At 40.0% G+C, this 24018-nt stretch overlaps 1 protein-coding gene across 1 annotated transcript in view; it reads left to right on the top strand.

The window, feature by feature from the left end:
- Nucleotides 1-9731: 9731 nt before the first annotated feature.
- PSME4 (proteasome activator subunit 4) overlaps nt 9732-24018 on the top strand; it is an 87780-nt gene continuing 73493 nt past the window's right edge. Inside the window, exon 1 of the mRNA XM_081942789.1 lies at nt 9732-10154. Within this exon, the coding sequence (XP_081798915.1) occupies nt 9928-10154 (227 nt within the window). The 5' untranslated portion in view covers nt 9732-9927. The remainder of the gene's footprint in view (nt 10155-24018) is intronic.

Genomic DNA, 24018 nt, shown 5'->3' with positions numbered 1-24018 from the left:
TGTAATGTCTATTCCCTTTCACCTCTCAATTCTTTCTGCTTGGTTTAGCCTTATTTATTAAACTTATAAAGCTGCCTGACTCCGTTACAATTCTGGGCAATATACATGTTAAAATAACTAAAAAATACAAACAAAAGAATAGGCTTTCTCCCCCCCCCTTTCCCACAAAGTACAAGATATATATATAAAGGGGGGCAAAATCACTCTAGAATCTGGGTGTCAGGGTTTAATTATTAATTAATTATTAATTTATTATTATTAATTATGAACAATCTTTCATTAGAACAATTATTATTTTAAAACTTTAAAATATTTTAAAACCATGCATTTAAAATTTCAAATGCATCTAACTGAAATAAAAGGGTTTAAAAATAAGTAGACATAATGTCCCTTCTTGACTTTAACTCTCGTTTTTGGAAAAGTTTTTTTCTTGACTAAGAAAAGAGGTAAAATTAAGGGGAAAAGTATAAAAGCTGTGCTGCAGATTAGATTGCCACAGACTAAGCAGGACTTACATTATTTAAAATCACTTCAATTGACACTTTGTATTCACTGTTGTTTCCTAGGCAACAGGGGAATTAATTCTTGCCCTTTTCATCCAATAATGGCAACCATGTGGCTGCCCAGGGCCACATGAAAGAATTTAAGCAACAGGGAAGTGTGTGGGTTGCCCTTGACTTGAAATTTGAAGGTGATGGTTTGCCATCAATTACATCAACCAGAAGCGTGAATCGGTTTAATGCATTTTCAGTAACAACCAACTGTTTCTGATAGCAAAAGAAGCTGTCATTAACAATTCAGGATTTTGAGGAGCTTTTTCTTCCCCAAGCAGACTTTTCAGTTCAATTTTTCTGGATAGATTCACATCACAATCAGTTTTCATTTAAGATAGTCACTTTCATTGGACAATGAGTCAAACATTTAAAGAGCATATACTATATCTAACTTACAGAAATGAAGGAAAATTCCTCCAAAATGTTTTTCTAAAACTGCCAACGCATAGACATATTTTTAATGCAGATAGTCTTTCACCAACTTATAACACCTTTATTAGTATACTAATTTCTTTTATCTTTTTCAACAATCTACGGTACATTTGTGCTGAATTTATATTTACTGACAAAGAAATAAAGGTTTTTGCGAAAGAGACTGCCTGCGAGGGCTCCTGGATTGGGACTGAAAGGCAAAAACAGTATGCTCTTCCCATATTTAGGTATACCAGGTTGCCCTGATAGACCAGTCTAACCAGGAAAACAATCTACATTTGTGTTTTAATCCTTATTATCCAGTTACATATTAGGCCACATCTCATTGGACAGAAGTTATTATAAGTATTTAAGTACAATGACAATAAAGATTATACTTATATAAGCTCATCTCAAGTGATGAAAATATGCCAGTCTAATTTCTAATTGTCATTGTAGAGATATTCCGCCAAACAGCATATTTGCTTCTCTCCATTTCTTCTATGAATCTGGAATTTAGTATTATAGATATCTAATGTGCAACTAAATTTAAATCAAATCAAACCATGCCAAACATAACAGCTGGCTCAACTTAATTCTTATACCATAAATAATATAATAACCACCATACAATAAATTAAAAACCACCAAATGATGTTACAGTTTAGTGTTCTCTCAAGACACTTTTATTTAACCTTGATTAGTCTCAAGGCAAAAAACCCTAATTGCCCATACTTAAAAACATGATGCTGGTGTTAGTTGACTTAAAACAGAAGGCTGTCGGGTGCAAAAGTGCGTCAGCAGTTTGCTGAGTTGATAACCACAGCAGTGACAATTCTCTTCAATGGAGCAAATGCATTTCTTTCAGTTTTAAATTTTGGATCTCTTCATTTGTTCTCCAGCTGAGTACCAGGAAATGACAGGTGGTAATGGTGCTGTTTTGAATACTCTCAGTCAGTATACTCCCACTTAACAAGAAAGGAAAAGTTAGTGTTACAAGCTGTGCAAATAGAATTTTAGACTCAAGATATTAAAGTACCCATTATGTGAGTCAGGAACCCACTGTGCCTTTTTCATGTTCAATGACAACTAAAATGTTGCAAAAACTGAACAGATGGATTTTAGCTCTGATTCATAGCCTATAAGTGTTTATTATAAAAGTATTGTCTTTCTGGCTCAATTAAAGAAACATGTTAGAAAGGAGTAAAAAATTTCAATTATTTCCTTTTTTAGAAAGAAAAATGCAGGGCTCACATCAATGATAGACTGTTGAAATAGCCACTTTAGTCATTGTGAAAACTCCTCTTAGTTTTCCTATTCCAAACTTTGAAGTTGAAAATCATCACTCTGAATTGTTCAGCAACAAATGCAGCATCTGCAACATTTGTGGTATATGTAAGAAGTGACTTTTATATACAAGCACCTGGGCTGTTACATTTTATACCAACTGCGGTTTCTGTGTAGACTTCAAAGGATGTATGCAACATGCTCTTTAGTAATCTAATCAGGAGGTAATAAAAGTGTGGGACATTGTAACCAGAACCTCCTTCCCCAAAAAGACTATAAATGGCCTACCAACCAAAGATCTGGACAAAGATCTCTAAAGCAACATGCTTTGCATGTCTATCCAATGGTTGCTTTAAGTCTAGAAGGGCTCCAACCCACAGATCTATTTTTTAAGTGTTACTCCATCTAGAGCAGGGCTGTCAAACTCACAGCCCGTGGGCTGAATACATCACGTGCTGGCCATGCCCATTTTAGCGAAGGGAAAAAGACAATCCGTCACATGATGCTGCCATGACAACACGGGTTTGACACCCCTGATCTAGAGTAACCACTAGACAGAGAGAAAGAGAAAAAGTTGTGAGTGCTTCAACACTGGAAGTTTTTAAGAAGAGCTGGACAGTCACTTGTCTGAAATGGTATAGGGTCGTGAGGGAGAACCCATGGTACATGTGCCACAGGTGGCACACAGAGCACTCTCTGCGGGCACACAGACCAGCTCTACTGTGCATGTGTGTGGCCAGCTGGTCTGCTCTGCATGCGTGGGGGGGGTGCGCATGCACTGGGGATGCACTCGCATTGCATTTTGGGGCTCATGCAGCACCCCGGCGCCCTGTTTTGGCTACCAAATTGGTGCAGGAGGCCTTCCAGGCCCAAAACAGGGGGTGTGGGGGCATGCATGGGGGGGGGGCTCATGCACAGGGCACAAACAATGACATGGGGGCAGGTAGCACATGGGGCGGTGTGCATGCATGCACAGGGGGTGGGGATGCTTGCACATTGCATTTGGCACACAATGACAAAAAGGTTAGCCAACACTGGTATAGGGTTTCCTGCTTGAACAGGGGGTTGGGTTAGAAGACCTCCAAGGTCCCTTCTAGCTCTATTCTGATTGATACTGAGATGTTTTTTGGGCAAAAATAATTTGGCTTTGCTGGGATTCCACTTCATATGTTCTTCCCAGTCTTAATCCTTATAGTCTCTGAATAATGTCAGGATTTCCACCCTTTCTGGTATTCTGATCATATGCATATATTGAATTCCACCTGGGCAAGTATAGCACCTGATGTGGCTAAACAATATATGTTAGTGATGGGTACTCAAGTAGATACTTGGGAACTTGTGGCTCTCCTGATGAAGTTGTAGCACAACTTCAATCATCATCAATTTTTATCCACCCAGTTTTACAGGATTGTGTATAAATGCTGTCTGTGAAAATACTGAAAGTTTTATTTTTTTGTATTTTACTTATCATCCAAACTGTTTTTTGTTTCGAATAACAGCCATTCATGTTATGAAAAAACACTTTTGTAAGTAGAACTAAACCAGGAATTTGAATTTGTTTGTTACTGTTATTTTACTTTTATATTAGGTTGCAGATGTTGCCTGATCTAGGTGGTTTTGGAGGAGAATATCAGTTAATAATATTTAAAAGATAGTTGGAGATAACCATCTATCATTATTATCAACACATATTATGATGAACTGAGTTGGTGTTTCAGCCAGATATCTTTCAAAACAAATAAATTCATCCAATTTAGTTATAGTGGATTCAAATGTAATTATACTTAGAAAGTACTGAAATCAATATGACAGATTAGGTCATAGATTTCTATAGGCTATAAATTGGACTAAGGCAATGTACATATATTGTGCTAAACTGTAATGTGATTTACAGTAATTTTGGAATAAACAGCATGTTATACAAAGTCAGATATTGTAAACTATCACTTATGGATTATCACTGTTGGGCCTATGTACGGCTTTCAAGCCAATTTTTGTGACTTAATCCCCCCACCTTTGACAATGAATTTTCAAAACAGAGCAGCATTTTTCTGTCTTTTAAAACTGAATTCCAAGTTAAAAAGGTCTGTTAAGCCTACCACACATTTAATCCATCATTTTGAATTGAGAATGACCCACATCTGCAACTCTGGTGCTATTGTCAGACAGATGCTTAATCCAGACTATAAATTAAGCAAACTGGAACTATGCTTGAGTATCAGCACATATCAATATAGTACTTAAGGAATCAAATCAATCATAATATGGAAAACACAATGTGGGGCTTATGTGTTTTAATTCAATCTAATCCCTAAAGCTCTCTTGGTTATCCACAACATTAGAAAAAAGTCTTATCTGAAAACACTGCATTGCAAATAGCAGGCTGCAAGGCTGCCCTTTTGTTTTGCCAAATGTCAAGGCAGTGATCCGGTGCCCAGGCAATTGGTTCTTATGGATCCAGAGGGAATGAAAACTCCAGAAAATAAGGGGATTTTAAGCTTTATTATTAGCTCAAGCTAAGAATTAAAAGCATAACATAAAAAGCGTACATATCAAGTAAGATAATACCCAGATCTCTTATAAAGTGCCAGGAGCTCCTTAATAATGTCTGCAGAAATGCCCCAAGAAGCTCCCCCCTAATAACACCACCACTACAGTTCTTATCAAAACTTGGGACCAAGATTCCCCTTTCCCCTTTGTTTAGCAGGTGGAAGTGAAAAACAAGTAGGGTAGCTCAGAATGAGCCCTGAACTTCTACACTTGTCTTAATGTGAAGTAGTAATCAAAATATGCCACGAACTCCTCAGAATAACAATGGGCATTACACATTGCCACTACAGGTAGTCCCTGATTTACAACAGTTCATTTAGTGATCGTTCAAAGTTACAACAGCACTGAAAATAGTGACTTATGACCATTTTTCAGTTACGACCTTTGTAGCATCCCCATTATCATGTGATCAAAATAGATGCTTGGCAACTGGTTCATACTTATGACCATTGCTTCATCCCAAGATTATGTGATCACCTTTTGTGACCTTCTGGCAAAGTCAATGGGAAAACCAGATTCACTTAACCACCAGATTACTAATTTATCAGCTACAGAGATTCACTTAAGAACTGTGGCAAGAAATGTCGTAAAATGGGGGAAAACTCACTTAACAAATGTCTCAACAGAAATTTTGGGCTCAATTGTGGTCATAAATCAAAGATTGCCTATATACCTTCCCATCTGATCACCTTAACATTTAAGACTGTTGCAGACATAAAATCCTATATTTTCAAGGGAAAGATATCCCAGCCTCTCCTCCTATTTGGGGTGGGGGGAGTCAGAAAGTTTAAAGCTAAGGCAGCCATTCCTGGGTTGAGGAAAGAGGAAAATACGATTCTTAGAGTCTCAGATTAAAGTTTGGAATTTTGGGGGAAACGGAGTGTCCAGGAAAATTAAAGCAAGGAAAAAGAGGCTTAAGGTATTTGGCAGACCTGGAAGCCATCTTTTACATTGGGCCTTCAGGCCTGCCACATTATATGGAGTGCCCTGCAGCTACGATGGTGTGACTGGCATCTCCAGTTTTGACTGTGTCTGATTGGATCATGTGATTGACATGTGGGTGCTGGGCAGGGACTGGGCAGGGACTTGAACTTTCATTTGGGTGGGGAAAACCTGGAAACTTTCAGATTCAGGTTTCGCAGATGTGCCAATATGACATCTCTAATAAAATGGAACTTTTTGAGGAAACTCAAGCCTCGGAGTCTTCTTTGGTTGGGGATGTTACTTGGAACCCTGACAGTATTACTGGAAGAATAGGTAACAGATGTAGGAAAGAATTTGCATGTTTCTGTCAGCCTCTGCTACGCTTGCTTACTATTGGCTGCTATAGAAACAGGGAGGATGGGGGCATGGTATTGGGGAAGGGAATTATATTGTACTGGAGGAGTCTTGTTCTCACCATCTTCTGCGCATGCTGGTGGCTGATGTTTGGACTTGGTCAAGGCCAACCGTCTTGCATACCAACTTGATGAGACTGTTTGAAGATGCACCCCACATGATACCTTAGGGATTGCAGATTGGACACTGGGTTGGGGAATTGGGGGGAGGGTGCTGGGTAAACATTTGATATGTACATGTTCCCACCTTTCTGGCTCAGATCTTGCTTTCCTTTTTGCTGCTTTCACTTCATATCTAGTAAAAGTACTTTATCTCTATTCAAATGGAGTTGAGGTTTTTCTTTCTTGGATATTGAAGGAGGCATGCCTGACAGTTTCCCTCTCTGCATTATAGCTATTATTACTCAATTACAAGCTCAATATAATTGGGAGCATTTCAGGGTTTAAAATGTAATTCAGATTGTATGAGGAATTTTTTTTACAATCTCCTGATTTCTGGAACAATAATTTTGAAAATCTGCTCCAGTCTCTCTGCAATGATTTTTAAAAAAAATTGAAATGGGGGAACATCATCTTGTGGTCTATATATTTAGAACAGATGGATGTTATGGTGCTATAGTGGGAAGCATGTTTCTTGTATGGGTAACATGATTATTGCTGATCTTTTGTGGGTTACCTAGGATGATTGCATATAAGGCAGCCATATACAGTTTTAAATAAATATTTTAAAGTCCCAATTATATACTGAATCATAAAGCATTTGGTTGGATGACTTTGGGCCACTCACCTTCAGCAAAACCCACCTCACAGGTGGTTGTGGAGAAAATTGGAGGCAATGTATTAGGTATATTTGATGCCTTGAGATGACCAAAATGTATTTTAATAAACATGATAAAAATATGATAGTAACATGTCTATAATACTATCATTGTGTCATGCAAATATTATCAGAGACTAGATTTTTCTTCCTTCAACACATGTCAATGGTAATAATAAGGCTACTTTTTGGAAGGGAGATAAAAAAGTGCTGCTATTGATCTTTTTTGTTCTGTGGTAAGGGGGGAAAGCAGATCTTTTTTCTAGGAGAGAAGAAATGTAATTTATTCTCAGTCCATTTTTAAATCAGTGATTTAATGTGCATTCTTTTTCAATAGTCACACAAATTACTGATATTAGTTACTGTAGTTCTATCTCTCGGGATGGAAAACAGCCAGCTGTAGAACAAAAGTAATGCAGGAAGGAGAGTGGTCAAACTAGATCTTCCTCTTTTGTCCCAATGAATTAGACTTTTTATTGTCTATACATTTTGTAGCATATGCAACATATTGACCATTTATTAATTCATACAGTTTAAAGTTTGCCTTAATTTTTCTACAAGTAAATAAAAACATTTGAAAACAATAGGATTTACCATTATAAGAATGAATCTGTGATCAAACCACCACAATAATGTACCACCATTGTTTTATTTTTATCAGTTTTCTTGAGATCAGAAGGAACAAGATGGGGACAGATCATCCTGAGGCAATATATCTATGCCACGGGTGTCAAACTGGCAGCCCGCAGTCTGGATGCATCATGTGGAGGCCACGCTTACCCCAGATTTACGAAGCGGAAAATGTTGCAAAATGTTATGTGATGGCAATGTGACACTGCAAATTTGACACCTGTGATCTATGCAGTCGCTAACAATGAACACAAATTTGATGGCACCTAATCAGGTGACTGGTATCCAGTAATAACCCAACTAGTAAGATAGCATCTTTTATAAATCAGTTGGATTCAATGGAAGCGAAAGAAAAAACATTTGTATTTCATGTTCAGATTGATGTATAGGTTGGCTTAGCTTAATACTAACTCATGCATGGCCTGAATATGACTAACAGTGTCTTATTCAACAAATCATGGTTTAGTGTTAAAAAGGTTGATGACTTCTAAAATGATATCCTGCTTAAACAGTTTTTCAAACTTAAATTTGCTACATTCATAGAACACATTAAGCAAACATCAAATCATATATGGATTGGGCAATGTGTGAATCATATTGCATACTCATGAAGGTTCCCCACCCTACAACATATTAAAGTTATGCAGCACTTTAATTCAAGGGGAGAAGGTATTTCAAAGTACACAGGATCTGCCTGCCGCTCTTCAAGCCTAATGTGCCTTTTCGTGGGTTTGCATTGCAGCTGCAGAGGACAGGCCCAGGATCTTGGGGAAAGAAGCAGATGACTCATAGAATTGCAGGCTGGTGCTACCTAGTGACAGTGCCCCTACCCACTTCAAAATACTTTTCTCCTTTCAAATCTTTACAAATTACAGTACATGTAGTCCTCGACTTATGACCACAAGTTGAAAATTACCATTGTTAAGTGAGACATTTGTTAAGTGAGTTTTGCCCCATTTTATAAACTTTCTTGCCACACATAAGTGAATCACTGCAGCTGATAAATTAGTAACACGGTTATTAAGTGAATCTGGCTTCCCCACTGACTTTGTCAGAAGGTCGCAAAAGTCACCTCATATGACTTGGAACATAGCAATTGTCATAAATATGAACCAGTTGCCAAGCATCTGAATTTTGATCACATGATTATGGGGATGCTGCAAAGGTCTCAACTTTGAAAAATGGTCATAAATCACATTTTTCAGTGCTGTTGTAACTCACTAAACGAACTGTGGTAAGTCAAGGACTACCTGCACACTTTTTCTTCATTATCCCTAATCCAACTTCTCTGAACCACAAATCCTAGGTTCCCTTCTCATCTCTCTTCACAAAATAAGTCCGTTTCCTCTATTCAACATTTTATTACAACCATTTTTCTGTCCTTTGCCTTCCATCCTCTCTTTATCTCCTGCTTCTCTCAAGCTTTATTTATTTTTCCCCGCAATAAACACCACCCCGACCCTGGGAAGCTTCTCAGTTCTCCCTCATCGGCATTCACCCTCCTACCGATTCAATCCACCTCCTTTCTCTTTCCTCCTCCTGCCCTCGGGATGCCTTCGTTTACCTGCTCCACGCGAAGGAAATTTGGCTGGCTGCCTTTTAAAAGCGTCACCCTACCCCAGGCGGCTAATTTTCTTTCGCCTCTCCCTCCGCGAATCATACCTACGATCTCCTTAGGAGCCAGGTGTCCCCCCCCCACCTCCCTATTACTGTAGTTTGGCCAGGCTCATTTCCAACGGTGAGACGCGTTTTCATCCAAATCATCCAGGCAGCCGCTAAGGATGCGCCAGGACCGCTATGTCCGTTGGAGCGGCGGCGGGGGGGGGGGGGGGGGAGCTCGAGAGCTGCTGCCTCCTCCGAGAGCGTACGGGGGAGGGACCGCGCCGCCGACCGCCTTCAGGACTGGGAGGCCGGCCGGCCGCTTTGGCTTCGCGCCCTCGCCACCTTCCCCCCCCCCCCGCTCTCTCTCCTCTCTCTCTTCGGCCTCGCGGCTCCTCAGTCTCGCGGTTCTCCTTCCAGAGAGCTCATCCTCGTCTCCTCCCCCTCCCTCGCAGCGGAAGTGACCTCCGCGTCGCCCGCCTGCTCTGCCAGCAGTGTTGGGCGGCAGCCGCGGGAGACGGCGACAAGGTCGGCGGCGCCACTTGGTTCGTTCGCTCTGTTGCTTCGTCACCAGGAGCCGCTGTGTGACAGACGCTCGAGGCAGTCGGGTTCGGTAGCCGGGGCTAGCCAACAGCCGGGGCCGATCCGGCGGGCGACGCAAAGAAGCCGCAGCGGCAACAAGCCGAGTCTTCGGGGCGGCGGGAGACAGGCGGTTATCCAACGGGACAGGAAGGAGGCGGCCATGGCTAAGGCCGGCGTCGGTGCCGAGCCGCCGCCTCCCTTACCGCCACCGCTACCGCCTCCAGCCGTACAGAAGGAACTGGTGTACAATAAGCTGCTACCCTACGGCGACAAGCTAGAAGCCGAGGCCAGCTACCTCCTTGCCCAGATCAAACTGAACCTCAGCCGCGCTGTTCAGCTTCAGGAGCTTTGGCCCGGCGGCCTCTTTTGGACAAGAAAGCTTTCCACGTGAGCTTGGCCGGAGATGGGGTGGAACGGGCTGCAAATTTGGGTAGAGAAAGACGGGTGATCATAGAAGGGGGGAACCTTTCCCTTCTCTTTTGATTCGGAGTGTGGTATTGCCTCGACTCCTTCTTTGACTAAGGCTCGGGGCCAATACTCGAATCAACCCACCCAAAGACCACCCTGACTAGAAGCCCACCTTAACCCTTCAACCAATACTTCCTACCCCTCTGAATTTGGATGTCTGCATCAAACCAGTATTTTCTTTCATCTCCCCCCCCCCCCCTACACACCATTAGCGGGTCTTCCAGTCACAGTGAACAAAAGAGAAGGGGAAACAAGAATTTAGGAACCTGTCTATTGAAGAATTAATACTCTCTTAAAAGTAATAAACTAACAAAAGGTCATGAGTATCGTTTCTTGAGAACAGTTTGAATTTCTATTGGACTAGATTTTGGATTTAAGACTAAGTAACTGATGTACTCCTTATTTTGGTAGGCATGAGCCTTTACTCCTAGAAAAAAATGTGTGCGTGCGCGCACACACATGTGTATGTCCCTCTGCCTCTCTCTGTGTGTGTGTGTGTTTATGTGTGTATGTAAAAGATAAAGTGTATGGATGTCTTTATTATTAATGTTTTTAAATAAAAGGGCAGTAGAGATTGGGCTGCTACATATGGGAAGATTGTACAACTGAACCACTCCACCTTTGTCGATGTTTTGCCAGATCTATATATCTATAACCCTTATCCTGTAGAGCTTGAGATGCTTTATTTTTGTAAAAAATAAGTACTTATAATCCATTCTATTAAAAAAAGTACTTCACAGACATCTTGGGAATTGTAGTTAAATACTTATAAAAGCAGCTGATCTGAGCAAATAAAAAGTGTGAGTGGTCATGGCTGGAAACAGTAACTTTCTGCTGAAGATGGCTCAGAGGATGCTTGATCCTCTCTTTCCAGAAGCTCTGTTTAGCTTTTGGTTCCTACTGGAAATTTATAACTTAAAATAACATTAATGGATTCTGCCACATTTTGATTATAAAGCTTTATTTCCCTAAACTGAACAAAAAATGTAATTCGTTGAACATTTGACAGTCTGTTTTTAATTAGAACAAAATTGTATGACACTGATATTATAGAGCTTGTATTAAGGAATAACATTGTGCTAATGTCTTTAAGTAGTGAGCTTACTTCTATGCTTCATATCCTTTTGTCTGCATTACTCCAGCATCTTCAGAGCTTTGTTTGGTGGAATTTATGTAAGTGACATGATCAACCAGGGGAGAGGTTCTAATCTAAGTAGTTGTAAGGTTGCAAGTTGGCTCTTGCAGTGACCTTTTGACTGGGGCAGGTGCTGAAACTTTTTCATGGGAATAAATTGCCATCACTTCAGCATGAGCAACTACTGGTACTTGGGTGGCCTAACGTTTGTTAAGTGTCATCTTTCAATGCTGGTAAGCCTCATTTGGACTTTAGAAGAAAAAAGTTTGTTAGCTTACAGTATTAAGTAAATTAATAGTTTATTGCACTTTCTAGTACACAGTTCTTCAAATTAAAAACGTAATTATCTTTATGATAATTGAGAATGATAAAATGACTGACTGTTATGCATCCTTCCTATTGGCAGTAGAAGAGATGAGTTATAGTAGTTACCTGATACTTTTGAAGAAAATTAACATTATTCCATTATTTGTTAATTATTCTATGGGCTGTATAAACAGTCCCACTATACATTTGGGCATAAATATTAGATAGATTGCATGTAATAGATTGCCACTCTGAGTTCTGTTTATTATAGTGCTACAGTGATATTTTTCAAGCAACAGAAAATACAGGTATGGATAAAAGACTGAATTTCTCTATAAAACTTAGGTTGTGCATTCAAAAATGTAAAACTGATGTCTTTAACTAGGCTATTCTTCTTAATCTGTCCAGATGAAATGATTTTAGCCCTTATACCAAAGGCCTCTGTCCAGGTTTAAGAATAAAGAAAGATGCTTTGAATCTTCCTGCCGAAAGCCTAGAAATATGAAACTTAAAAAATGTTAAGGAAATCCTAAAACCTAAGGGATCTATATAAGGTAAAGGTTCCCCCGCACATACGTGGTAGTTGTTTCCGGCTCTAAGAGCGGTGCTCTTCTCCGTTTCTAAGCTGAAGAGCCAGCGCTGTCCAAAGACATCTCCGTAGTCATATGGTTAGCATGACTACGAAAGCACATGCAGCTCTGTTACCTTCCCACCAAAGTGGTCCCTATTTTTGTACTTGCATTTTTTATGTGCTTTCAAACTGCTAGGTTGGCAGAAGCTGGGACAAGTAACGGGAGCTCACTCCGTTATGCAGCGCTAGTGATTCAAACCGCTGAACTGGTGACCTTCTGATCGACAAGCTCAGCGTCTTAGCCATTGAGCCACCGTGTTCCTTTAAGGGATCAATATACTGTATTATTAAAAATCTTGTATCTATTTGTAATCTTCAGTTAGGCAAAATGCTGCATCATACGGCAAAACTTGGTCAACTAGGCTAGCTTACATAACGTTGAACCCATTGCCTCATGGAACAAAGTTTGGGAAATTTCTTGCTGCTTTGCTGCTGCTGTTTAATGATTACTGTTAAATGATCATTTTCAATATTTCTTGACAGCTTCCCATAAGTTACAACAGACCGCCTCAAAAGATACTTTAGATCCTATTTCAAAGTTACGGCCGCTGCAGCACCTTCATGTTATTTGCCCTTACAACTGACCGCTGGAAAGTTGTAGCATCTCCCCCTATCTTCCCCCACCATCCTACCCCGCCAGATCCCTGCAGACCCTGGTCCTGTTTCCACCTAACCCCCTATTGGGTCCTTGCAGGGCTTGGTCCTCATCCCCCTCCCATCACCTATCGCACACTTACCTTTTGAAGATCTCCTGAGTTCTGGACCTCGTGACGTGTAAGGAAGGAAGGCCATTCCATTCCTGGACTACAAAAAAAAGCCTTAGTACTGCAAAGACTGTGTTAAGAAATCAGGGTGGATTGCTCCGTCTCCGGACTGTATGGCCCTATCATAAAAGTGGCCGCCATTTGAGTGCAGCTTTCATGACATGGCCGCATGGCCCAGAACATTGAAGGATGGAGTGGTGTGATCTCCTTCTCCAATGTGTGGTCTTGAGCTCTGGAGATCTTCAAAAGGTGGAGATGCCATGGGTGACAGGTGGTGGTGGTGAGGAGTCCCAAGTCCTGTGGTGAGCTGCTGGGAAGGGGAAGAGGACCTGATATTGGGATGGGTGGGTGGAAAGCAGGCCCAAGGGCTGTGGGAACCCCAAGTGGCAGGAAGTGGAGTACGGGATATCTCAGGGGAAGACCTTGAGACACTCAATTCTTAATGACCACATCTGCAGGTGTGGGTTTTTAAGCGAGGAAATCTCATTTAACAGCCGTCGCAACATGCAACTGTAATGGGAGCGCTCATTACAGTCATAGGTCAAGGACTATCTATACATTTCGAATAAATCAAATAATTTAAAAGCAACTTATACCATGCCATCATAATAACAAGGGTGTGTACACAAGAGGGGATTTCTTTGTTGCCTTGGTTAGTTTCTAGTCCACTGTGCTCTTTTTAATGGTAAAAAAAAGATTACTAGGGTATGCTGGAGAAATTAATATTTTGTATAAATCTTGAACGTCATTGTAAGTGACTTTGTTTACAAGAAAGATTCTTAGAGTTACATTGATAAATATAAATTACTCACATGGTTGCCTTGCAAAGATGTTTTGAACTTGAGCAGATGTAGCATGACATTACTTCTCCAGTAACCATGGGTTCTCCCTGACAGTGTTTACAACAGAATGTGTTTTCATTCTAATATGAGTTATGGACTAATGCTGTCACAACGTGCTGAAACAGTGCCCAAATATTTGGTTTGGCTTCTGAAATGTCCTATGACTATAGAAGATAACCATATTAACACATCCTAGTACATTGTAATTATATTGTAGTTGTTATTATGTCTATTAAATTTTTATTTATGTTTCTAAGATGAAGTAATGTTATTTTTGAATTTTCAGTGTTTGAAAAAAATAGATTTACTATATAAGATTATTCATATATCGGTTTCAATTTCCAATGTCAGTTTGTGGTCAAATATTTGAAATCTGAAGCATAATATTCATGAATTTTACGGTGTGATGATAAATATTCTGACTGGTACACAGGCAGTAGATAACAACCTGCGGTCAGTAAAGAGTACTTGTTACAGTTAGTTGGGCAAAGTAAAGTTATGATGCATAGCAAGGAGTTGTAAGGTCAATAAAATGACTTGGTCTGGATATCTGAATGTCAGAACCTTGGAATATATGAGAGCTTATAAAAAATCCATGAGAGCTTATAAAAAATCAGCTTGAATCTACAACAAGCACATTTCTTAAAACTGAGTCTTAATTTTACTTCACTTGCTGGTTGTACTGAGAGTAGGAACAATAAGTATAGTCTTATTCTCTGCTTCTGTATAGCATTTGGTGCTATACAGATCTCCCATACAGCATTCCTGACCTGAGGTGTTTTTACTTTCCAATACTGTACTAAGCATTAGCATCAAGATTGATTATGCTCTTTTATAGTTCTTTAATATCCCAAATGATTTGTACTTGTCTTTCTTATTTCAGTTCAGATATTGTAAATATTGAAGCTACCTCTTAAGCTTATTTATTGAACTTAATTATATATAGTACTTTATAATATGAGTGAGTGTGAATGATAGATTTGTGTGTCCCTTATGATAATACTAGTAAGTCTTCTTTAATAGCAAGGTGTGCACCAAATAACCAATTTAACATCAAATAGTTACCGTATTTTGTCCTTTATCTTCTTTGTGATCAGAGCCCAGTCAGTAGATGGTTTCACAGCTGGTTTATCCTTCCAGAGCAGGATTGGGTTCTTGGTAGGGCTCAGAGGATGTTGCATTAAGTTTTGGGGTGCCCCATCCCCAAGATACAGAACCAAACCTGCATTGCCTGGCTGAAAAGAATGTGTTTAGTGAGGAAACATGGCTGAGTTTGAAGAAAAAGAGACTGGAGGATGGAATCTGGTGGAATGTAGTTTGGATTCCCAGGAGGGAGGGGCTGCATTCCAGGGAGCCAAGAGGCTGAGTGTTTAGATAGTTTGATTGGGAGAAAGAGAGGTAAGACGATTTCTTTTTTTTATTAAAGTTTTTTATTTTTTTCATTTTCATAATATATACTCACATGTATACTATTACATAACCAACATCATATTGTATTATTAAATGTTTACATCAATTCATCTTACCAACAACTCCCAAAAATCAATTATTGGCTCTTCAGCTCTCCATACACCATATTTGTACTTTATTCATCATTTTCTTCTCCCTCTCTCCTCACCCTCCGTACCTCATTTCTTCCCTCTGTCATCCTTCCCTTCTCAACTTCCCCTTCCTCTCTCCTCCTCCTCCCTCCCCTTCCCACACCTCATTTCTCTCGTCTTCTTCCCCCCCCCCACCTTGCCCTCTCTCCTATACCTCTCTCTTTCCCTTATGAGGTAAGACGATTTCTATGTAGCAATTGTCAAAGTATATCTTGAATGCAAGTAGCTGCTTTAGTTTGGCAAGATATCTGTCCATAAGTGAGGGACAATAAAGAAAACTGCTCAGAAGTAATTCTATGTACCTTTCTTCATTCTTGGGGCCTGCAAGAATCCCTGTTCTGGGAAGGCTATAAGTAAATTGAAGAAATTGATGTATAAGCACCTGACACACACCCATTCCCCCCCCCTCCAGAAAACTATTCTGACTCTCCCTGACTAAAGTTAGATCACTGTCAGAACTCAATCCCACTTTGCCTGGTCAAGCCTTCAATGAGATCCTCTGTACTGCTTCAGCTAACCCCTATCCCAAGCCTTGCTGCTCTAATAGTATGTGGGAATGATCTTGAGGGAGGAAGGGAAGAGAAGCTGCCTAGGGAAGAGAGATGGAGGAACCCATAATTCCTTAATGGTCAGAGAAGAATCTTTGGTAGATCCCTCCCCTAAGTTGATCAGGCTATAAAGAGAGGGGGCAAATCTGTGTTTTCAGATTTGCAAGATGTTGTTGCAACTTTACAGTAAAGTAGAATAGCTTATCTACTCATGTTTCCTATCTGACTTACCAAGGAGGGCTGACAATGCTGACATTGAATCTGGCTTTATAATGGCCCTGCTAGCTTGCTTCCAGCTCTGCAACCTGCACAGCCCCCTGCTCACTTTGTGGGCCAGTGATCTGGCTTCATGATCCTAATTTGCCCATGAGTTTCTAGAGGCACTTAAGTCATAATTAGAAACCTCTTGCCGTAATATATATCAAAGGTGAAGATTTCCTTGGGAAGCGAGATAAAAGCACAACTTCTTGCTTCATGGATATATCCATGTAGGTCTCTTGACAGCATATGGAAATACAGTAGGACCTCACGTCATGAACGGTTCTGACCACGACCAAATCGGGTGCCGACCAAAAAGTCAGCTAGATGTTTCACTCTGTTCACGAACACATCCTTAGGTGGCAATCAAACACAACCACAGCGATTTTCCCTGCTGCGGCGATTTTCCCTGCTGCACCTTTTTTGTGTGTGCGTAAGCATGTGCAGTCATTCTTGCTTCTGGTCACGACCAAATTGGGTGCCAACCGAAGTCCTGGAATGGATTACAGTCGTGATCCGAGGTCCCACTGTAGTTTACTGCTGTGTTGTTAAAGCATATTACTTACAAATTGCTCTCTACATACCTGACTACCTACCTACCGTGTAAATCGTCCGGTCCATCCATCCATCCATCCATCCATCCCATCCATCCATCCATCCATCCATCCATCTTTCTATTTACTATTACCACTTATCTCACCTGAGTGACTGATTGGTTTACAAATATCAGTTTAGGTATATCTCAATCATTAATTCTCATGCACCCAGGTTGAATTGGCAGTAGAATACTTCACAGGAGAGAATCTAAATTTTAAAAAATTACACTTAAGGTATCTTTATTTTTATTTTTATTTTTTTTAAAAGCCATGTATTATACTTGGTGGCTAACAATTGTTAGAATAAAAAAGTTCTTGTTATTTAAAAACATAGCTAGGAATACGAACTGACTTGCAGTATTTTCTGAATGTTGAAATTGTATTTAAAAACTATGCTGTCTTTCTGTTCCCATTCCCATTTTGATGTGACAGAATAACGAACAAAAAAAAAACTGCCTACAGGGAAAAGCAATTTTATAGCACATTTGAATGCTGACATTCCTAGTCAACACCTTTGTATAAGAGTTCACTGCTTGTTTAATATGATGATGCCTGAAGGTAAATATTTTCTAGAGAGCATGAACATAAAGTATTTTATCAACATGATACTAAAGGAAGTTACAAACTTGTGTCAAATAACATAGATTTAGCATATACTAACTGCAAATAATGAGTATTAAAAACAAAGAGTAGGACATTTCAAAGAGCAGTTCTGTCCATTATCAGTTTTTGAATTAACACTAATCCCTCTATATTTTGCTGGAGTTCATAACTGTCTCCAAAGATGCACAAAAATGTATACATTAAGCAAGCTGGCTAATTGAAATAGTATGTACTTTCTTATAATAAAAAGACCAGCTTATTTTATTTTTTCCTTCTGTTATATGTTTAATTCAAATCATGGAATATAAATGTTGGCAAAGATATTTTAGTGGCTAGAAACACAGATATTATGATATTAGAAAACATTGCAGATGAATGCAGTCTGCTTTTGTTATCTCAGTGATTTGCAAACCTAAGAGGTTCAGAATATTTACTTCTTCACAAACGTGCTGACAATAAAAAGTTGGCTTTCCATTTTTTGACTTACAAAAATGACCTTCAAAATGAATCCACATATTTAGGATAAGCTATAAGCTGTTGCTTTAAAGCATGTTTTGAAATATTTCATAGTTTTTATGTTGATTTCCAGTGAATATAATAGTTCAACTTATTTTTTTTAGACAAGAATATTCAGATGTATAATAAGTACTTCATTATGGTTTGTCATCCAATTTTTTAATGGGTTCTTTCTTGCTTAGATAAGTGACTGGGGGGAAAGCCCCGCCTTTTCTGTGATAGCACATTCAGTGATTCATTTGGTCTGCCATCGTTCTGTCACTTAATAAAGATAGCATTTGTTTGGTTCTATTGCTGGAGCATCTTGAATGTTTCTCAGTACATTACTATATACCTCCCAATTGAGAGACTGTAGATAACAGTATTTTGCTTTCGAGGTAGTTTCCAAATTGGGGATCCTAGGTTGCATAGAATAGTGTGACTTGGAGCAAATGTGGGCTTCTGTTTTGTTTCCAGCATACTGACCAACATGTGCTAAAACTGATCAGCACCATTAGTAAAGGAGATCTGACTGTAGCATGGGTGCTCCTAAAAGCTGGTAACTAGGCTACACCCTTTTATTTTATTAAGAAGTGGTACATGAAAAACTTAATTGACATAGCCAATATGGATGGCGGAGTTTAATAACTATGAGTCCATCTGATGATGACCTAGACACATGAAATAATGCCATTTGCAATGTATGAGAGTATATAATAATGTTATTGAACCAATTAATACCATTAAAAATATTGTGTAACCAAGAAACTTAAAACTGAAATGCAATATGTCCTAGACCTGATGAAAGTAATCAATCTCTTGAGAAATTAAATTGATTAATACATACAGGGAAGTTAAATACACTCTAGAAAGTAAATGATGTACTAGACCTGGATGACCGTAATCAATTGCTTGAGAAATGAGATTAATACGTATATACAGGGAAGTTAAATACTCTCTGGATGTACTAGACCTGGATGACGGTAATCAATCTCTTGAGAAATTAGAATGATTAATATGTCCAGGAAAGTTAAATACACTCTGGAATGTATATATGGTGTCATCAGAATTGCTGTGATTGTGTATGGAAGCAAGAGTTCATAGATTAGTGATAATTGGCTGGTATGCTACATTAAATGGTGTTCCTGGAAGAACCAGGGATGAGTTGTTGGAAATACTATTCAGTATTCCGAATTAATGCAATGCAGGGTTTAGTTTTGGTTTTGATTAAGTGACATGCAGTACAGAAAATATTGAACAATTCAGAAACTTAAGGATGAATGAGAATTGTGATTATCTGCTTAGAAAAAAATGTTCATTTCAAGTATATAGCTTAAGTGTATGTGTATATACATAAGTACAAATGGAAAAGGAATGAACCAAAAAGCATGATTAAATGATTATATGCAATAAAAGAGAATGAATGAGAGTGTATGTAAGAGGTTCTGGTTGTTATTTATTTGTAAATAAATGACATTCATTGGTAGTATCAGGAATGGATTTGGGGAAGAAATAGAAAGAACTGAAATAAATCAATACGAAAAACTACAGGTAGTCCTTGACATGATTATGATTGGAACCGGAATCTCAGTCATTGAACAAAGTGGCTATTAAGCAAGGAGAATCCTGGTACTCCCAATTGCAGTTAAGTGATTTCATAGTTTATTAAGTGGACAGAGTCGTAGGTAAGGAGTGTGGGGTATCTCAGGGGGATGGGGGAAACTCTGGGAGGCCGCACGTGTGTGTTTCTCACAGGGGGAGGGGAATGAAAATCCAAGCAGGATTTTCAGATGAGTGGGGAGCAGATTCTCCCTGAGCGGAGAGACATTTGTGCATGGCCTTCACCAGGCCTCCCACATCTCCTTGAGTTACTTCACACTTCTTACTGTACCACACTGCCTCTTTGCCTTTGCATTCCTTTTCACTCCCTTTCCTGCTCCTTTTTGCTGCCTTTTCTACCTCCTTTTCACTGCTTTTGCATCCATTTTTACTCTTTCCTTCTCCTTTTTGCTCCCTGTTTTCCACTGCTTTTGCCCTCCTTTTCACTCTTTCCTCTCCTTTCCACTCTTCCAGAGGTGTCCTTTCCTCTGCTTTTGTACATTTTTTTGCTTACTTTGCCACCTTCTTTTTAGCCCCAGTTACAATTTTCTATACACATGGCTAAAGATACTGCTTATATGTATAGGAAACTAGCTGATAAACCGGCATTGCCCAGGTATTTATTTATTTATTTATCAGGGGGAAATGTCTGGACCGGAGTGCCCTGCGCACGGTCACTCATGCGCTGGTGACGTCTCGCCTGGACTACTGCAATGCCCTCTACATGGGGCTTCCCTTGGGACGCATCCGGAGACTGCAGCTAGTTCAGAACGCAGCCGCGCGGGTTATTATGGGACGTACACGTTACTCCCACGTAACACCTCTCCTGCGCGAGCTGCACTGGCTACCTGTGGCCTTTCGGGTGCGTTTCAAGGTATTGATCACCATCTTTAAAGCGCTCCATGGCAGAGGACCTAGTTATCTGCAGGATCGCATCCTACCACATACGTCCCTGCGACCTATCCGCTCACACAGGGAGGGGCTCCTCCTGGTGCCGTCTGCTAGGCAATGCCAGCAGGCGACACCTAGGAGTAGATCCTTCTCTGTGATGGGCCCAACCCTCTGGAATGACCTCCCCCCAGACATTCGAACTACCACCGACCTCCGTTCCTTCCGGCAAAAGTTAAAGACTCACCTATTTCAATCAGCTGGCCTGGCACTTTCTTAGTTTTACCTCCCAGGGATTTATTTTATTTTAGGGTTTGGGGTTTTAATTGTGATGTTTTTAGGTATTTATTTCTTAGTACAGCCTATCTCCCCCTCCAAATGTATTTCAAATGTATTTTAAATGTAGCTTAAATGTATTTAATTATTATGACTGGTTTTATTGTATTGACTGTACACCGCCCCGAGTCCCTTTTTGGGAGAGGGGCGGTCTAAAAATCTAAGAAATAAATAAAAATAAATAATTTCTAATGTTGGATTTCCCCCCTTACCTAAGGCTTCATAGTACTCCACAAGAGGGCTCCTTCTGGTAAGGGGAAAAATCCAGTGTTAGAAATGTTGGGGTGTTAGGGTTGTCATATCACCACAGTATTTTTATCCACAGAGTAAGTCATCTGTGTACCGTATTTGGTTGAAATTGCTTGTGGCATTCCAGAGTTATGCTGGAACACACAGACAGACAGATAGATAGATAGATATTCACTGGAGTAACTGAGTCCAAAAAAAGATGCAGCAAAAGGAGTGAAAAGGAGCGAAGGCAGCAGAAAGAGGACAGTAAAGGGAGCAAAAAGGAGGACATGCTGTTTGCCGCTGGTGCTGCTGCCACTGCTCTTTGGGTTTCAGGGGCATTGACGATATGAAAGAGCATGTAAGGTAATTGACGATGTGAAAGGGCATGTAAGGTAAGTAGGTATACAATGGGGAGAGAAGAGAAAGGGGGGGAAGAGGAGAAAGAGTGTAAAAAGAGGGATACAGGGAGGCAAATCAGCATGATGCCTACCTAGGCAGGAATGGAAGGGAAATGACAGGGGGGAAAAAGAGCTGAAGAAAGCTCATCTCTGGTCAGAAGAAATCCAGTTTGACAGCCCTGCCCTAATAGGTGCTACTGATTTTGTTGATAAATAACATTATTCAATTTTTCACAAAGGTATTATATGCAGTCTCCAGGCACAGGGGTATGACCTTGGCAGTCTCACTTGACCAAACTAGGATCAAAAGATATAATTGGCTATCAATGTGATGATATCAAACCCCAAACAGGTGGATGACTTCACCCTGCAGTTTCATGTAGATGTGAAAAGGAGGCGAGAGAATAGAACCCTGCAGTACCCCACAAAGGGGCAGTGATGGGACTGTCTCTCCCTTTCAACTAACACTAACTGGAACCAGCCCCATGAAAAGAGGGAGAATCACCATGAAACAATGTCCCCAATTCCCAACACATGGAGCTATTTCCAACACATGTAGCTATCGTGGTCATTGGTATGATTCAGAAATCAAGGACCACAGGAATGAATGTACTACCTCCATCCCGCCTCTGCCACCAGTCATCTATAAGCATGACCAAAGCTATATCATTATTAAATCCCAGTTTGAAAACTGATGAAAGCAAATCTAAATAATCTGTTTCTCATGAGTTCTCATTGGCTGCAGACCAACCATCTTCCCAACAAACTTCCCTCAAAAAGGAGGGTGGGAATCAATTGATAGTTATCAAAAACTGTAATCTGTGAAAATCGCCTTGAGAGATGGGAGGAAGAGATGCAACCTGAATAACTTTCCTAGAAGAGAAATCTGAATCCAGGGCAGGAATGGGGATAGAGACTGTGTCTCAGAATTACTGCTTATCTAGGACATAAAGGTGGTGGCAGAGAGGAATGCTTTCAGATCTGCAAGATTCTGTTATTGTCACCTTACAATAAAAGTAATTTTGGTTTCCTGACCTGGACTACTTTGAAGAGGTAACAAAAACTATTTGTTCCAAGGAGGAGCTACACCTTATCTCTCTGAAGGCAGGAAGAAGACTAATGCCACAGCATGGGCTTGACTGTGGCTCAACCTTAACCATTTTTGTCACCCAGGAATGGCTCAGATCCAGAAACACATGGCCAAATTAACCCCCCAGAGAACCCTCTCTATTTCCTCAGGAGTCACCAGCTCAGAGTCATCCCAGATAATACCAATAGACCATGCCCCAGCTACTGTACCTTGGCTCATCTTGCTCAGTCAGAGTCTGAGTTGAAGCAAACCTGAACAGTTTTATCCAACAGATAGCTTGAATAGTCCTCTTGGATCATCAATAATCTGAACTCTTCCCAACCCAATAGGGTACAGTAAACAACCACTGGACAGCTATCAATGGACAAAATACAGGCAAAGAAGTATTGATGTTTCCTGTGTTTATTGCTATAAGATAATCCCTAATACAGGCTCATACCTATACCAGAATCAGAGTCATGTGAGTCTCCCATAGGACTCCAGACAACACTTGTGGCACTTTATCTGGAATGATTGAATTTCTTCCTGCAGAAAGTAGTAACACCAGTGAGTTCAAAGGCAACCAAAGATAGATCTATCCATAGCATTAGAACAATGTTAGTGACTTCCACCATTTTCCACCAAGGAAGTGACACACAGCACTCTTTGCTGCCTCCACAATATCTGCACCCTTTGCAGATGCCAGACCTTACACGAGAAGTCTCTCACGAACTGCAGCAACCATCAAGACTTTAGCTGTACTTAGGGCTTTGCTGTGGGCCAGGGAGCTGATAAGTACCATGCTGCCCCCCACCCCTGAAAAGTTCTTCAGTGGAGGATTCCCACAATCCTGGAGTGGATGAAGGCGGATTAAAAAATCAACAACAAAACTCAAAGCATCCACACTAGCTAATTCAACACACTGCTCATCTGATCACTATCTTGACAACTACAAAATATAAGGCAGGGGTATATAGTTCAAATAGTTTCTACAGATCTTTGATATGTGTATGAATGTGAGAAAGATTTTTATTATGTTTGTTGACAAAGTTGATAAAATAGAAAATGTGAATTGTGGAATGTTTACTTGAATATGCAGATGCTGAACATGATAGGAACAGTGCACAGTGGAATATGCTGGAAGCTGAACATGATAGGAACAGTGCACAGTGGAAATAAAATGCTTGAGAGTTAATGGAATGCTTAGTGAATGGTTCAACATTGAGCAAGGGTGAAAAAAGAATATGCAATTTCCTCTTGATTATTTAATACATTTATGGATAAATGCAAAAAGAATACTCACGCTAACTTTAGAGGGTCTGTTGACTACAGATGCAAATGTAAGATGTCATGATAGATGAAATTTATGAAATCCTCAAAAGAGTTTAAATAAAAGGCAATATATGTGGTGGTGCATGAGTATGGAGAAATAAAGTTGGTTTGTGTGAATAGTATAGGAATAACATAATGGGTATAATGAATA

The sequence above is a fragment of the Natrix helvetica genome, assembly GCF_964273705.1.
Source record: "Natrix helvetica genome assembly, chromosome: 2".
Lineage (NCBI taxonomy): Eukaryota > Metazoa > Chordata > Lepidosauria > Squamata > Natricidae > Natrix > Natrix helvetica.
This window is presented reverse-complemented; position numbering and strand designations above follow the sequence as displayed.